The 18,119-nt window shown below is 39.0% G+C and overlaps 1 protein-coding gene across 6 annotated transcripts in view; it reads right to left on the reverse strand.

Moving 5' to 3' along the window:
• Nucleotides 1-771: 771 nt before the first annotated feature.
• The window catches only part of ATP13A4 (ATPase 13A4), a 141,941-nt gene continuing 124,593 nt past the window's right edge, over nt 772-18,119 (reverse strand). For 4 of the 6 annotated variants that reach the window (XM_007195178.2, XM_007195179.2, XM_057546048.1 and 1 more), the window contains exons 26-30: nt 12,113-12,284; nt 11,201-11,394; nt 9,900-9,988; nt 7,400-7,480; nt 772-2,078 (exon numbers count right to left, since the gene is read on the reverse strand). In XM_007195178.2, coding sequence (XP_007195240.2) covers nt 1,866-2,078; nt 7,400-7,480; nt 9,900-9,988; nt 11,201-11,394; nt 12,113-12,284 — 749 coding nt within the window. In that variant the 3' untranslated portion in view covers nt 772-1,865. Of the gene's footprint in view, nt 2,276-7,399; nt 7,481-9,899; nt 9,989-11,200; nt 11,395-12,112; nt 12,285-18,119 lie in introns of those variants that run through there. The other 2 variants (XM_057546049.1, XM_007195181.3) reach the window with 2 other exon arrangements.

Below are 18,119 nucleotides of genomic sequence, written 5' to 3' on the forward strand. Positions count from 1 at the left end.
GTCCCAGGAGGATTATGTAATTCAGACGGCTAGTGGAGGTGATAGCACTTGGTGAGAGGCTTTTCAAAGTATGAACGGTGCACCCCACGCTTGCTCGTCACTAGGCTGCAGACTATCTCCAGCTTGCCCCTGCCCACAACTTTAGAAACATGAGAACAACTATCAGTTTTAGAAAAAGACATTCAGAGCTTCCGTATCACTGCCAAGGCTGACTTTGTCAAAGGAAACATTTCTTTCTGTACTGAGGAAGACAAAGATCCTGCAGCCTGCTCTAATGATTCTTCACACCCTATTTGAAAACCAGAAACGACAAGGTAACTTTGTGGCTGAGAAACACCATGTTCCAGAATTATCTGCACCATGCTCCAGAACCACGCTCAGGAGTTCAGCCAGGTAAGGGAATGCTTGCAGATGCTCTTGGGAAGTAGCCAACCAGCCAGAGACTCACTCCCTGCCCGGAACATTCATTTAGGATTTGATGTTTGCCATGAAAATGTTGCTTTTGCTTTAAAATACTATTTGTGGATGTTTTCCTAGAATTCAGTGTTGTCTGCTGAGCTCAATATAACCAAATTGTACTAATGATAAAATAAGGGAAATTTTTGTTTTCTGAAATCTAAAGCCTCAAGCTTAAGAAATGCATACGTTGTATGAGGACTTACGTTAATGATAACATATAACGTGGTAGCACAAGACTAACTTTTCTCAAAAATAATAGAGCAGAGGAGTAAAAATTCCTGGAATTGGGCACACGGGATGTGGTTCCTGGAATCGGGCACACGAGATGCAGGGTTCCTGAAACATAGACATTCACAGCGTCAGGAGCCAGAGTTTAGTGGACAGTTCTAGTGCTCTTTGATTTGTGCTACTTTCCTTTCTTTTCCAGGAATATAAGCCAGACCAACTATGTAATTTGGGGGACCCTTGTTAAAAATAAGGATTTTCAAGATGGCAATAGCAGAGTATTAAACTAACAATGGGACCTTTCTGAGCATGAGACCCTATGAGACTGCCAGATCGTATGCCCATGAAGCCAGCCCTAAATACAGGAGACTGTACTCCCCAGTTTCTTTGCCAAATCCCTGGTTAATGTGGTGTGAGTGATGGGAGAGATGTGTACCACTTTGACACAGTGAAGAGCCTCCATCCTCCTTCCCCATCGCAATATACATGGAGTCCTTGTGTTGAGTCGGTGGAGCCATCAGATTGGAGCAGTCACCACTCCGAGGAGGGCTATTCTAAAGAGCCACCTGGATCAAGACAGAAGCTCTTGAGTGTTAAGACACTGAGATACTGGAGTTGTTTGTTATTGCAGCATCGGCTAAGCCTATCCTGACTAATACTTAGGGGAAGGCCGGAAATGGAAGGAAACATCTCAACTCTGAAAAGTACCATAAAGGAAAGGAAACCAGACAGTGAGGAGTGGTGTGATGGTTCTCATGCATTTGTTTTTCCATCAATGAAATAAGAATTCAAAAATGATCTTTAACATGTTTACAATTCTATGCTACTTTCCCTCAACTCATTTAAAAAATTTATTATCTAAGAAGAAAGATTACGTACTCTCCTTCTCCTTTAGCCTCCCAATCTCTTGGCCCATTGCCATTCCTGGACCATTCTTGAATCACTCAATACCTCTAATACTTTCAGAAGCCAAGAGAAAAACACTCTCCTAGGGCAGTGTTCTGTTCTGTAGAAAGTATTTTATCAAAAAGACTTTAATTTGTCACCATGATTGGACAGGTTTTTGATTCCAAAAACTCTAGCTGATATTGTAAGAGTCTCACTGCTTAAAAACAAATCACTGAAACTGGTCCCTTTTGTCATTGTTACTATGTTATATAAACTTGGATATCACAATGCCTTCAAAGTTGTTCCTCGTTGCTCTCAAACACCGGGTTGCTGTAAGACACTCCCCTGCCACACGCCGGCATGTCAGAGTAGGAGGTCTGGTTTATGGGGGGCCAACTGGGGTCATTTGCCAAGGCCCTCTGCCATATCCGATACTGGCTTTTTGACTGATAGCCAAAACATCTTTTGATTATCATCCACAGGGCTCTATTTTCAATGATGGCCTCCTGCAAAATAAAAGAGTTACTGTTTACAATCAGAGGTTAAGCGTTTCCAGAATACAGCCTTCCATAGATCCTCATAAGGCACTACTGCATTGACTGCTTCAATCCAGCTTGACAAAGAACTTGAGCCTCTGACAAATCCAAGGTGATTTCATGTGATAGGTCATGGCTTCTCAAACTTTTCCACTTAAGAAACTCTTCTGAGGGTAGGAGAACTAAAGGAAGCGAGGTGAGAAGGGGCTGCCCGATGGCTGAGGTGTGGGCCTGGGCATTTGCCTGCCCTGCATCTACCTGGTCCTTTCATCTAACTCTTATCTGACTTGGAATAGACAGCTAGCATTTTGCTGGAAGGAGCCGCCCTTGTCAGCTGGGACTGCTATTTCAAACAAGGGGGCAAGTCAGGAGTGAAAAAAGGGTTTCACAGACACGTATCAGGATTAGGGGAAACTGGGTGTGGGCTGCGCAGGAACTCTCTGTATTATCTTTCCAACTTTTCTGTAAATCGAAAGCCAGCCTAAAATGTAAAGTCTCCTTTAAAATAATAAATAAATACACAAATGAAAAAATAAAAAAATAAAAAAAAAATAAAGTCACTTAGTTAACTCATGGAATTTGAGAAGCTGCGAAGAGGAACCTGGAAATGCTAGGGTATAGACTTTGGCCTGGGGGATTTGAGTAGAAGATACTCTAAGAAGAGGGCAGTGATGGGATAATGACATAAATATTTGCAAGTGGCAGTGAAAAAGCTGTGTCCCATCTCTGGCTAGTTGCTGACTACATTATTATTACACACTTAGTTTGGAAGAAGAAGTTCTGGAGAAGTAAAATCATACCCATTCCCTGAGATGGACCTGTTTCTGAAGAACTGCTCTTGTCTGTTATACACTTACCCAATTTGCCTAAGATTCAGTGTTAACAGTTGACTGTCTTCATAATATGCAAATAAAAGCTGTGTGTGGTGTGTGTGTAAAAAAACAAAAAAAAAAAAAAAAAAAGAAACTCTTCTGGAAGAAGAGAGAGAAACATAGTCTCAAGAATCCAGAAACATAGCTTGAAGTAGTCTGCCTCAAGGATTTCATATGTAAATTAAATGTAAAAGCATCCAAATTCTGCAGTTCACTCCATATCACATCCGTATGTGATTTAATATAAATGACACTTAAAATTATCTACTACCAAATGGTATTGACCTTATAGAAAGCTATGCCATGCTTACGATGTGACTTGGGTGTACCCTGGCACTTCACTGTGTAGTCATGAACACAGGTAAAATTTGGGATGTGGGCCACAGTTTCGGAGCTGGACAGATCTGGATTTGAATCCCAGCTCTGACACCTACTATGGGCAAGTTAATTACCCCATCTGAGCCTCAGTGATTAGAAATAATAATTCCTTCCTCTTATATTTGTCATTAGGATTATATAACTCCCCTTACAATGCAGAGCATGGCATGGCATAGCTACTTCCCTTTACCATTCTTCTGAACTATTCATTTAACAAATGGCTGTGCATTGCAGCCTTATTCACATAAACCTCCAAACTTCACCTACAAATAGTTCATTGCAATGCGTTTTTTAAGATGACCAAAGGTATGTCCTTTGAAAACATTTTGGACTGGCATTTTACTTCATGAGTTAGACTGAGCCTTGAATAGAGCCCAAGTTATAACTTATAATACATAGCACACGAGGGGTTATGTTAAATTCATTTTTTTCATCATATGTGGTCACAGAGATTGACCATCTTATAAGTTATCATGAAAGAAACAAAGAGGAAAATATGAGGACCCAAGCTGTCCCATAGAATTAGAACTGGTTTTGGTGTCTGTCAGTGGTACCTTTGCGAAACTGAAAGAGTTAATTCTGTAGGATTCTACAAGGAACTTTGCTAGAGATAGTGGTTTCCTAAAATCCACCCATCTTTGCCATTTGAGTCCACTGCCCATGGAAATCATAGAGAACAGCTAGTCTTAATATCCTCTAAAAGCTGATCATCTGCCGACAGGCTGTTAAACACTCACACAGCCATCTTATCAGCATCTTGCAAACCTCAGGGATCACCTAGCCAAACCTGTTCCTTTACTTTCCCAGAGCAAGGTTTTCTGTCCTCCTTAATTAACAAGAGAACAGTAGTTCTCCTTAGAGCTGAGATATGGCAGGATCATAGGTATTCAATTAAAGGTTTTAAAATCTAACTTATGTCCAGGAAATCTTAGCAGGCTTCAGACAAAACAAATGAACACACACACACACACACACAGGCACAAGACATTAGTGCTCTACACAGTATCTTGAGCTTTGTTACAGTTCTACAAATGTGATGACCTGTATTACTTTGCTGCTCTGAAAAGGGAGTCAAAGAAAGCACTGAGAAATAACCCGTCCTGTCACTGTACATTGTAAATTAGATGTAGAATGAGAAACAAAAGGAAAGCCTTGATGATATACCATTTCTTAAAGAAAAAAACAAAACTTCATCACATGAGCTCTTCTGACAGACATTCAAATAATTCATATATATATATATACACACATACATATATACACACACACGCATTCACACAATGCATAAGTAATAAAAGGGAGGGTGTTAAAGCTATCCACATTAGCTCCTCTGCTTGTTAGCAGGAGGTTAGATCATGAGACCCAGCACGTAAGGATAAGGTCTCACTCAAACTTGTTTCGTGAGTATCAAATTACCATCTCCATCTGCTGGGGGTGGGCAGGCTCACTTCTTACATTTAAGAATTGAATAAACCTTTACCCAGCTCCTAATAGAATAAAGCAGTTGTTATAGCTAGTAAGATGACTTCTTGCCATAGTTTAATGGCAAGCAAAAAAAGAAATTTATACCCAGATAACTATAACGCTTGTCTTCTTTCTCCCTGTAGATTGTGAGCTCTACCCCTCTGCTATTATTACCCTTTTCACATCATGCCCTAGTACATGGCACGGGTTCAACAAATGCTTGTGGAAAGAGTGAATGAATAAATGATTGCTAGACACAAAGTAAGGAATGGTAAGTACCACAAGAGATAACATAATAATAAGAGCTTATATTTACTAAGCGCTTACTATGTGCTTTTCACTGTTTACATTTCATGCTCACAGTAACCCTATGAGATAAGGTACCATTATTATCATCATTTTGCAGATGAGGAAACAGAGACACAGAGAAGTGTAGTGAACTTGACCAAAGTCAGACAACAAGAAAGGGTGGAACCAGGATTCAAACCCAGGTAGACTACTCTGCAGCTATATTCTTAGCTGTAAATATACTGAAGGAGAACGGCTTCCTGCTGGGGGATTATGGCAGACTTTGTTGCTTGATTACCCTACAACCCATTCCTCCTGGCTCTTCTCTGCCCACCTTAACAAAAAATCATAACTAGTTTAAGCCAATTTGTCTAACTTTTTGGCATAGATCCACTTTCCCAGAGTCCTTTTCTACTAAAGCTGACTATGAGACAGAGTTCTAAGCAATGAGGCATAAGAGGAAGCCTTCTGGTGGGCTGCAGGAAATTTTTTGCTTCCTGATAAAAGGTTCATACTTGTGGGAAAAAAAAGCTTGCTGGTACCTCTTCTTCCATTTTTTTCCTGCACTGAAAACAGACATAAGGCCAGCTACATGGGAGCTGGCTGGGCCCCATGAGCAACAAGCACAAACATGAAGGCCAACATCTAAGGATGGTGAGACAAAAAGGTGGAAGAATGCAGCGCCCCAATGATGCCACAGAGACACTAAACTAGATCTGAAGCCACTGGCTTCCAATCTTCTTGTTAAGTGAGTCAATAAATATCTTTGTTGTTTGCACTGTTTGCTGAGCTTTGTTACTTGCCTAACTGATCCAGGCATCAGGAAAAACTCATGAACAGGCTAATACTCTAGCTGTGCCACAGAGGATGGAATGGTATGTCAATAGGCAGAAATGGGGAAAGATGTACTAGACAGAAGAAATTACATGATCATGGACAGGAATAAGATATATACATAAGATTATCCCTTAAAGGACAAGGACCATCTTTCTGCAACTCCATACGAGGACTCTCATGGCAATGCTCTTTTATTAATTCGGTGGCTTTGGGGACCATATTGTTTAGCACAGGACTCCTCAGTGTGATTCCTGAGTCAGCTGCATCAGAATTACCTGGCAACTTATTAGAAACAAAAGCTTGTATCTACTTCAGACCTACCAAATCAGAAATGCTGGGGCAGTGCTGGACAATCTGTGTTTTAACAAGCCCTCCAGGGAATTCTGATGCCCACTCAAGTTTGAGAAGTCCTGGTTTAACAAAGAGATCGATGCTCCTTATCCTAATTCTATGTCCTGTTCCGCCACCAGCTCCTGCGCAGCCTTTACCCTGCTTAGTAAGGAAGGCTCTGGAGCTCCTGCATACAAAATACTGCAAGGCCGTCAGGCCCCAGGTGCGCCAGCCCACCACGAATCCCCCCTCACTGGAACCAGTCTGGGTTTGTAAGTGAGAGCAGGAATGGGGACAGATGGAGTCTTAAAGCTCATCCCTCCTACAGAATGGATGCCTTTTCTGGGGCGCCCCCTCCCCAAGAGTGGGCTTTAAGAAATGGGGATTGTGTCTAACAGCCTTGAAGGAGGAGAGAGTAAAGCGCGTAGCAAGGCAAAGTGGGAGCACAAGCTCATTTTCCTGGGGAAATGCAGCATAAAGAATAAAAGCTGGGAAAAGCTCACTCTGAATCTCATTTCCCATCTGTAAAGTAAAAATGATAGAAGTTGTTCAGTGAAAGAAGCCAGACACAAAAGGCCACATACTGTATGATCCCCTTTATATGAAATGCCCAGAATAGGCAAATCCATAGAGACAGAAAGTAGTTTAGTAGTTGCCAGGGGGTGAAGGAGGAAGAAGGGGAAATAAGGAGTGACTGCTAATGGGTGTGGGATTTCTTTCAGGGCAATGAGAATGTTCTGGAATTAGACAGTGTTGGAGGTTGCACAACTCAGTGAACGTATTAAAAGCCAATGAATCGTACACTTTAAAAAGGTGAATCTTATAGTATGTGACTCATATATCAGTTTCTTTTGAAGAAATTTGAATGAATTGAGTTGGGTCTCTATTTGTGAATTTTAGAAATGGATAGGAACTTCTCCCATCCTCCCCAGCCCCACTTTACAGATAGGCAAACGAATGCCTTGTTTGGAATTCATCAGAGGGGAGCATCATTGCTCATGTTGCCAAGGAAGCGAGACCCTTGCACTGTTGAGCCTTGTCAGCTAAAGCTGTTCCTTTTTCAGACTCCCAGAGAATGCCTCCGCCGCCCCAACTAGCAATCAGCAACCTGAGGCCACTTACCTCCACGACAAGGGACACAATGAAATTGGAGCCGAGCATAATGACAATGTAGACCCTCCACAGGACAGGAGTGCAGAGCAGCTAGTGGGAGATGAAAAAGCACAGTCAGTCCGAAGACTAATTATGCTGCAAAAACTTCATGCTGTTCACAGTGTACATGCAGGGCTTCTAACCACACTCATTCTTGTGACACACTAGACACCTCTGATGGGCAGCTTTGGCTTGACTTTCTTGGAATCGCGCTGCAGTCTGAAACTCAACTCATCCAGCTCGTGTTCCTTCCCTCTGTCCTTCGCAGGGGTCAGACCCACATCATAGTGTGGCATCCTCCCCACCTCCACTGGCTTCCTAATCTTTTTTTTTTTTTTCCTTCATAGGTAATTCTTCCAATAACTTTCTTACACATCTCACCTCACCTGGATATCTCCATCTCAGAAGACTTGGACAAATGTAACAGTTTGCTACTATTTGTGTAAACGTGGTAGAAAATACATATAAGAAATGTATATGGACACATGTATAATACATATCTGAAAGTATGTAAAATAAACTGATGTTATCAGTTGTCTCCAGAGAGAGGAACTGGTATTCGGGGAACAAGGATGGGAGGGAGGTTTTCACCACATAACTTCTCCAAACTTCTGAATTTTAAACCATGGGAATGTTTTCTCTATTTAAAAAAATATATGAATTTTAAAAAAATGAGCAATAATTAGGTTGCAAAGCAGCATGATTCCATTTAAAATAAAATAAACTTCATAAATCAAACACACATTTATAATATATGAATTTTCAAAGATGGAAGGCTATAGTCAATAATGTTACAATTTTCCTTACCTGCATAGTTACATTTTCTAAAATGCACCCATCATTTTATGTAATAAGAAAAATAATTATTTTTAAGGTGAGCAATAATCCTTTGCAGAATCTTTTGAAGTCATGCTGGCAATGACTCTGCACAGGTTCCCTCCAAACCAAATACGTTCCTTATTTTGTTACAAGAGGTCCCAGCCCCTCTGAAACAGTCTTCACTAACTAAAGAGTGTAACTAAATCCAACATGTTTTAACCTTAACTTCTGCAGGATTAAGGAATTTTAACTCATTTAGAAGACTAGTGGGCAAAGACTGTTTATCTCCATGAGTACCTAATCTAACTCATGAATACAATTATACTGTTGACCACGGTAATACAATTATAAAAATGAAAAACTGAATGTAGATATTAGTTTATATGTCAAATCTCACCATGGGTTTGTGAAGGTGTTGCTGGTTTGGAATGCACTATGTATTCCAAATGCTTGTCTACATTTAGGAACCTGATCTACAATGATCAGTCAGTCAGTCATTGCCATTATGTGCCGTTCGCTATGCCAGGCACTGGTAATACAAGAATGAATAAGATAGGATCTTGGCCCTCATGAAACTTATCTTTGAGATGGAGAAGCAGACAGGCAATTTTACAAAGAACTAAAAGCTCAGTTCCTTTTATCATCTCTTCTGTATCCTATTTATTGGCCTAAAGGACGTTTATTAATGATTAACTTCTAATTCAAAAGAAGAATAGATTAGAGGAATCAAAATATACATTTTCTCTTGCTTGAATACGTAAAATTTCTGTCTCTTCTAGAGTTTCACAGTTGTCTCAAAATTACAAAACTGTAAGAGAGTACTTGAGGTAAGATATGGATCTTTGAACCTAAGTTTTGCAGACATTAAGTATGTAATACAGAAAAACAGGTTTTTAAAGATTTTTAAAAAAAGATGTAAATACAGATTTGAGAATTAACCCCAAACGTGTTATAAGCAAAACTGTTTTAAACAGCTTCAAAGCAAAACCATTTAAGAGAAAATTCTCTCACATTTGAAAGAGAAAATGTATAAATAGAATTTCCAATCTTACAGGGATCTTTTAAAGGAAAAATGTTCAATGTTTTTGAAATACTTGAAATCAAGGCTAGACAGAATTTTATTTCCCGACCAGCTTAAATAAAAAATATGAATAAATTCAGCATTCGTTTTAACCCTACCATCTCAAAAGAATAATAGGTGTCAAGAATCCACGTCGGGGGCTTCCCTGGTGGCACAGCGGTTGAGAATCTGCCTGCCAATGCAGGGGACACGGGTTCGAGCCCTGGTCTGGGAAGATCCTACATGCCGCGGAGCAACTGGGCCCGTGAGCCACAACTACTGAGCCTGCGCGTCTGGAGCCTGTGCTCCGCAACAAGAGAGGCCGCGATAGTGAGAGGCCCGCTCACTGCGATGAAGAGTGGCCCCCACTTGCCGCAACTAGAGAAAGCCCTCGCACAGAAACGAAGACCCAACACAGCCAAAAATAAATATAAATAAATAAAAATTTAAATTTTGGAGCACACAAGAGTCCCATCTTGAAAAAATAAAAATAAAAAAAGAATCCATGTCAATTGCAATTGTGGCCTGCTTTTTGAAGTCAGGGTGTTATATAACTATAAAATATCATCATATCCCAGAGATAAGACTTACATCCAGACGCCTATATAATTCTGGAATATCGGCAAATAGAATGAATAGACACACACTCAGCTGTATGACCAGCACAAGGACAAATATATCTGCGGAAATAAGAACACAAGCTATCATTTAGAGAAATCTGAGTCCAGAGTATCACATCCATTGATACACATACTCTAGATTAACACTGATTAGATTTACTTGATTTCTACATCCAAACTCAGCAAAATAGATGAAAAGTACTCATTTCTATGCAATGGGTCTCACCTCTACGATTTCTATGTATGTCCTTGAGGTAAGTGGAAAATTTCACATGCATGTTATATGTTTCAATTAATAAAAATGGGACATACATATAGGGTAGTACTGACAAAATAATGTTTTCAATAAATGCCTTGGATATATAGAAGTATCTGAGTCTCTTTAATGCAAATCATCTGCCTCACATGTATGTGTATAGCTTATTCACTTTGTTATAAAGCAGAAGCTAACACACCATTGTAAAGAAATTATACTCCAATAAAGATGTAAAAAAAGAAAATCATCTGCCTCAAATCCTTTTCTGGGAAAAAGGAGGACTGTAAATAAACAAATGTTTGAATTGCGATCATGCGGAGGTCAGCATTCGATTGTTTCCTCATCCCAAGAAGAAGAGCAAAATAAGTTTCTCCGAATAGATTTTTCTGAGGATATTGATTCTTCAACTTGTGCTTCTAAATTTTCCCAATTAGAGGGGTAGTGATGCTATGCAAATACATGTCCCAAAAGCTAAACAGGTCACCTACTTCTCCTAACACTCACCCCCACCCTCAGCCCGGACTGTAAGGAGGTGAGAGGTACTTTGGCCAAGAATCTCAACAACTTTTCTATAGTCAGGCTCCTCCAGGCTGGACCCGCTCCCAGAACTGCCAATCACACAGTGTCATCCCAACCATTGTATTCATGGCAGGAGACACTTCCAACTGAGTGCTGTGACCTTCTCCCCACCTCCTCTGAGATGAATTCTGACAAGTACTAACAAGCAGAGAATTAAACGTGTCTTCCCAATTTGGAGTGAACCCATGAAAAGATACCTAGAGACAAATTTCTAGGGAAGGGAAGAGGTGGATTAAGAAACTCTAGTATTTAATGCAGCTTTGAGGGAGGTAGCAAAGGACCAGGAAATAAGGCTGCATGTGTTTACAGAGCCCTGGAGTGGAAGTCAGAAGACCCTAGATGAGTGCCAACTCTGTAATTGCTCCTTGAGTGACCCAGGAGTATCTATTCTCCTCTCTGATGACCTCTCACCTCTGATATGGTACAGTTCTACTCACAGTTTGTGTAGGTGGGCTGCCTGAATGGTTTTCCTTTAGAGAAGACAAGAGCCACAATGATACAGTTGATTGTTCCCAAGAACCATATAGTAGTGTTCTCAAAACTTGTGAAGACACCATTACTTCCGATCTTATCTGGAGCAGTTGGAGAAATGGTTAACTTTGAGGTGGTTTCATTTTGCACTGTGCAGATACTAAAAAGGAAACCAAAGAAGCTAATGAAGTGAGATGACAATCCCTTATGAAGCATATGTATCTACACAACTACATGTCCTCAATGCTTCTATAATTGCCTACACTTTGGGAAAGAATATACTGAAAAGTAAGGAGAAAGAAACCAGCATGTATAGATCTATATTTTGGGTAGATGGATAGATGATTGATAGATAGATGATAGATAGATATCAATAGATAGACAGATAGATAACAGATCCAACAAGTTATTTATTCAATAAGTTGGGCATCAATAATGTATTAAGACTATGTGAGAGAAAAAGATATGAGTAAGTCATGACACTTCCCTCTATTTGCTTCAGATTTCTGAACATTTACAAGTAGTGTGACTGTACAATTTATCATCCAACAGGCACAGATTTGAATGTAAAAGGAAAAAATATAATCATTTCTTTGGGATATCAGGCTTAAAATAGGGCTGCCTAGCCAAACTATAATGCATGGTCACCCTAGATAAAAAAGATGGTCAGAGTTCACTATCATTCAAGATGAGCAAAGATAAGTGCTAATGAATGATGCCACCAAACTGTGCTACAAAGAAGAGATCACTGGAAAACTGCCAAGGGCCTTAAGCAAGCCAAAACTTTAGTAGAATGAAGACCCATTTGCCTCCCAACATATGGGCCAGATGATGTTTGACAGAAATTAGAATGTGACAATCTAAGGCTGTGATCGTACCTGTGCATCCCCATGGAATACCAAGGCTGCCTCTGAACCAGAATGAAGCCCACAATGTGCATGGCCAGGCTGAGAAGAATGTTGAGAATCACAGAGAGCAGCAGAGGTGGGGAAATCAGCCGTCCTGCAGGTCTGAAAGGCACCAGCTTGGAATAGGCACCATTCAAATTCACTACAAAATAAATTCAAGTTTTATATGTATATGAGAGCAGGAAAATTTTGTATTCTTCATCAGAAGAATGGTGTAACTTCTTGGGCCCATATATCTGAGGAAATTGACAAATTGAAATATTGATACATCACAAAGTAAGGGAATAAAACAATGAATGAATTCAAACTCAAGTCATATGAGGAATTCTTGAAAGAGCAGACATAGAACAACAACAAGATGCCCTTTTCCCCCCTATTAAATAAGCAAAGACTATTAAATTATAGATGAGGAAGTGATGAAGTGAGCACTCTCATACACTCCTTGTGGAAATGTATATTGACACAAAAGTACCTTCTGCAGGGCAATTTGGCAATAAATATGAAGAGACTGAAAAATGTTCATAACCTTTGACATAGCTATTCCATTTCTGGAAATTTATCCCAAGCTAAAAAATCAGAGATGTAGGAAGATGTTCATCACAGCATCATTTACAATAAATTATGGTACATCTCTATAATGAAACAACATACAGTCACTAAGAAGTAATGTTTTCAAATATTTAATAACAAAATGAGGAGTGACATCAACCAAATGGCAGATTAGCAACTCCAACATCCCATCCCTCCACAGAAACATTGAAAAACAAAAGGAAACTGTCAGAAGCAACCTTGTCAGAACTCTGAAAAACAGACGAAAGTTTACAGCAACCAAGCAAATGCTGAATTAAGAAAAAGACAACTTAAAAATGGGAAGAAAGCTTTGTGGCATTTTTACTTGCCCTTGCCCCCCTCCCTCCTTAGCTCAATGGCAATCTTGAACATGGTTGTCTGCATTCCCAGCGGGGGATCTTGGTCCCTGGTTACAAAAGGGGAAAAGCAGACTTTATCCACAAATTATTGTGTATGTCTGTTCTAACCTGTCTGGGAGCTACCTGGAGAACTGATGCAAGGTGATCATCTCTGTTTTGCCTAACACAAAACTTAGTCAGGGCGGAAAAGCAGCATACACTCCTTAAAAACACTGTTAAGGCTAACAAGCTATCCATAGTCATGGGGAGCAAAAGATTACAGTTGAGACATAAAATAACAACCTGAAGCCTAGAAAGAAAAGTTAAGGAGCATTTATTTGGAAAATTATGGTATTCAAAAGTACCTGTGCATGTTGGGGAATATAGAAAGCCATGTGCCTGCCAAAGATGTATGCTCAGAAAAGACCAGAAAAGACCCTAAGCTTTCAGCCCTGTTTAATTGCTAGACTCAGCACAAGCTTAGTTAAGTGTTGAAGTGCCCCAGCACAGAACTAGTCTGCAAAGACTGGGAGAGGTATTTCTTTGTTCATGTTTTTAAACTCGTGGAATTCAACTCATGGATATCTCTGTCAAAACACTAGCTGAACAAAAGCTAAAGCAATAGAGATTTTAGTGACCACACATGACAACTGATCTAATCTTTGCAAAAATAGTTTAGAAAAGTCAGTAAATAAATGGACTACTACAGTCTTTAAAAAGCAGCAAAACAAAAAACATCAAGCCCTGGGGAAGGGAAAGAATCTGATTTCCAGAGTTACAACATTATAATATTTAATGGAATAAAATAAATTGACAGAAATTATTTCTGAGGAAGCCCAGACGTTGGACTTACTGGGCAAAGACTTTAATACAACTGTTTTTAACATGCTCAAAGAACTGAAGGAAATCAGAGAAATAATGTGAACAAAAGGAGAGTATTAAAGAGATAGAAATTTTAAAATGAAACCCAAAGACATTCTTTTTAAAGAATCCTCTTTTATAATTTCTATCTCTTTATTGACATACTCATTTTGCCCAGTAAAGGTAATTATTTGGGCAAATATAAAATTCTATATTATTGTATTTGTGTTTTTTAACTCAGCTTTTTATTCCTACATGATTTAAAAGACAAATGCATAAAAAAACAATTATATACGTATGTTATTGGGCACACAATGGATAAAGTTGTAATTTGACTACAACAGCATAAAAGGAGGAGACAGACCTGTATAGTAGCAGAGTTTTTATATGCTACTAAAGTTAAGGTACCTATTCAAACTAGATTGTTACACATTTAGCATATTACATGTAATCCTCATAATTATATATTATGTAATAAAAAACCTACAGTTAACATCACACTCAAGGGTGAAAGATTGAAAGCTTTCCCCCCTAAAATCAGGAACAAAACAAGGATGCCTACTTTCACCACTGTTATTCAGCATTGCATTAGAAGTTCTATCTAGAGCGATTAGAGAAGAAAAAGAAATAAAAGTCATTCAAGTTGGAGGAAAGAAGTAAAACTATCTCTATTCACAAGTGACATGATACCAAATATTGGAAATCCCAAAGAATCCTCAAGAAAACTGCTAGAGTTGATAAATGAATTCAGCTACGTTGCAGGATACAAGATCAACACATAAAAATCAGTTGAGTTTCAACACATCAACATTAAAATGTGGTATATATATAATGGAATATTATTCAGCCATAAAAATGAATGAAGTTCTGACACATGCTACAACATAGATGAATCATGAAAGTATTATGCGAATCAGATATGCCAGAAACAAAGGGACAAACATTGTATGGTTCAACTTATTTGAAACATCTTGAACTGGCAAATTCATAGAGACAAAAAATAGTTTAGCGGTTATCAGAGGCTAGGTGGAGGGGCAATGGGAGTTATTGCCTAATGGGTAAAGACTTTCTGTTTGGGGTGATGAAAAAAATTAGAAATAGATAGTGGTGATGGTTGCACAATGTTGTGAATGTAATTAATGCTCCTGAATTGTACACTTAAAAATGGTGAAAATGGCAAATAGTATGTTATGTATAATTTACGACAATAAAAAAGAATGAAAATATTTACACATAAAAAAGTGATCATGGGCTTCCCTGGTGGCGCAGTGGTTGAGAGTCTGCCTGCCAGTGTGGGGGACGCGGGTTCGAGCCCTGGTCTGGGAGGATCCCACATGCCGCGGAGTGACTAAGTCCGTGGGCCACAATTGCTGAGCCTGCGCGTCTGGAGCCTGTGCTCCGCAACGGGAGAGGCCGCGATAATGAGAGGCCCGCACACCACGATGAGGAGTGGACCCCGCTTGCCACCACTAGAGAAAGCCATCGCACAGAAGTGAAGACCCAACACAGCCATAATTAATTAATTAATTAATTAATTTTAAAAAAAAGTGGTCATAAAGTTAAACTAAGAAAACCAGGATATACAACTATTATATAGAAAACATAATTCAAATTTCTTTATACGTGTGTGTGTGCGTGTGTGTGTGTATATATATATAATTGGAAGGGAATACATCAAAATGCTTTAATTGGTTAGCTCTGGATAGCAGGATATAGGAGGATATAGGTGGTTTTTTTCTTAGTTATCTCTTGCAATGTTTTCCATCTTCTTTTCACAATGAATTATATCAAAAAATAGAGAAAAATCTGGAGATGCTTGTTATGGGAAAGAGAATAATCACAGAAGAAATGAGAGCTGTTTTCAAATATCTGAAGGACTATTCTGGAGAGAAAAATCAGACTATTCTCTGCCACCCCAAATGGCAGAACTGAAGACTGAGATGGGTGAAAATTTACACAGAGGTAGATCTGGCTTGATGTAAAGGATTACTCTGTTAACAGTAAGGACTGTCCAAGGATGTTCTTACAGTAGATTTAAGAAATATTTAATGAGCTCCTTTGATATGTCTGACACTGTTAGAAGTATTGGGAATACAGCAGTGATCAGGATAGACAAGGTGCTGTTCTCACGATGTGCACACACTGAGTGAGGGAAGGCAGGCAAAAACAAATAAAAACATAGGTAAATATCATAATTTCAGATTGTGAAAAGTAGTGTGAAAAAAATAATGCAGAACGTGTGGTGATAGAGAATAACTGGCTTGGTCACTATTTAAAGTGACCTATCTGAAGTGGTGACATTTTTCTGACTAATAAGAAAAAGCCAAAACCATAGGCAGATCTACAGGGAGAGTATTTTAGGCAAAGAAAATAGCAAAAACAAAGGTGCTGAGGTGCCCACAAGCTTGGCAATGCTCACAAGACAGAAAGACCAGGGTGTCTGGAACAAGTAAGTGGGTAGCAATATGGTTAGAGGTGAAGCTGGAGAAGTAGGCCGGAGCTGGATCATGTAAGACTTTGGATTTAGTGGAAATGGGAAGGATGACAATAAAATTTACATTTAAAAGACAACACTCTTACTACTGTGTGAAAGGTAAATTGGGGTGAGGAGAAGTCAGCAAGAGCAGAGGCAAGATCAGTTGTGAAGGTACCGCAGTAATCCACAGGGGAGGTGACATGGCTTTGTGACAGTGGCTACAACAGGGATGGAGAGAAGCTATGTAGGATGTGTTTCGGAGGTAGAGCCAATAGGAATTGTATATATATAGATATATGTAAAGGTGAAGAAAAGAGGGAAATTAAGGATAACTCTGGGTCTTCGATGTGAACAACTTGGTAGATTGTGATACTATTTTAATAGAATACAAGCTCCATGAGGAAAGGAATTTCTATGGTTTTTTCCACTGATGTATGTCAAGTGCCTATTACAGTAAGTAGTACAAACCAGACACTCAGTAAATACTTAATAATTTTGTTGAATATCAGATCTGATAGAATAAAGCATTCTGTTTGGGCACACTAAGTCTCCGTCCTGTTAAATATCCAAGATTAGATGCTTAGCAGTTGCATTTCCAGAATTCAGGATAGACATCAAGCCTAGAGACATTAAAGCCATAGAATTGGTTGAAATCACTTAGGGAGATTGTGTAGATTGAAAAGACAAGAGAACCTACGAACAAGCAAGCCTTGGAACATTCTAAAAGTTAGAGCACAGGTAAAGGAGCAGAGACCAGCAAAAGACATGAGGAAGCTGTATTCATTAAGGCAACAGATAATTCAGGAGTGTGTGGCATCACAAAAGCCAAGAGAAGAAACCTTTTGAAGGATAAGAGTGCTGTTGAGAGATCCAAGTACAATGAGGAAAGAGAAGTGATCAGTACTGTTGACCGCAAGGAAGTCATTGGTGGACTTGACAAGAGCAGTGTTGGGGAAGAGACAGCCGAAGTGTGGATAGTACTTACTCTCCTTGAGTATGTTCTCTGAAAGCAAAGCTTTTGAGCAAGTTTTTTAAACGATAAGTTGGCCTGATAGCTGCTAATATTATGATGACAAGGTATAAGATGAAATAGTGGAAACAGCGTAAAAGCAAGACCAGGAGGCATGTGGAAGAGTCAGTCTAAGATTGGTACTTTTTTTTTGTATTGAAGTATAGTTAATTTACAATGTTGTATTAGTACAACAAAGTGATTCAGTTATATATATATATATATATATATATATATATATATATATATGTATATATATATTCTTTTTCAGATTCTTTTCCGTTACAGATTATTACAAGATATTGAGTATAGTTCCCTGTTTTATGCAGTAGGTCCTGGTTGTTTTCCTACTTTATATACAGTAGTGTGTATACGCTGGTATTTTTGAATGTATCAGTAATGTGGACCCTCCCAGCCAGTGGTGTCTGGAGCTGGCTCATACGAGCTCACAAGAGCCAACTGCCACTAAGTTTGTAAGCCAATTATTAAATATGGCCATTATTAGAAGAATACTATATAAAGTTGCAATTAATAAATATTATCTTAAAAACAAAGATAATGAATACTCAGAACTGATAACGTCCTAATGATTTTACTACAGTTTAGCATTATCTCTGTTCTTAAAGTTAATAATGGAAACTAAACTTAAACGTGTGTCACGTCTGTAGCCATTACATCGTGAACTATTGTTTTTTAACTGAGGAAATATTCTTCCAGATTTCA

Source organism: Balaenoptera acutorostrata, chromosome 4 (genome assembly GCF_949987535.1).
Source record: "Balaenoptera acutorostrata chromosome 4, mBalAcu1.1, whole genome shotgun sequence".
Lineage (NCBI taxonomy): Eukaryota > Metazoa > Chordata > Mammalia > Artiodactyla > Balaenopteridae > Balaenoptera > Balaenoptera acutorostrata.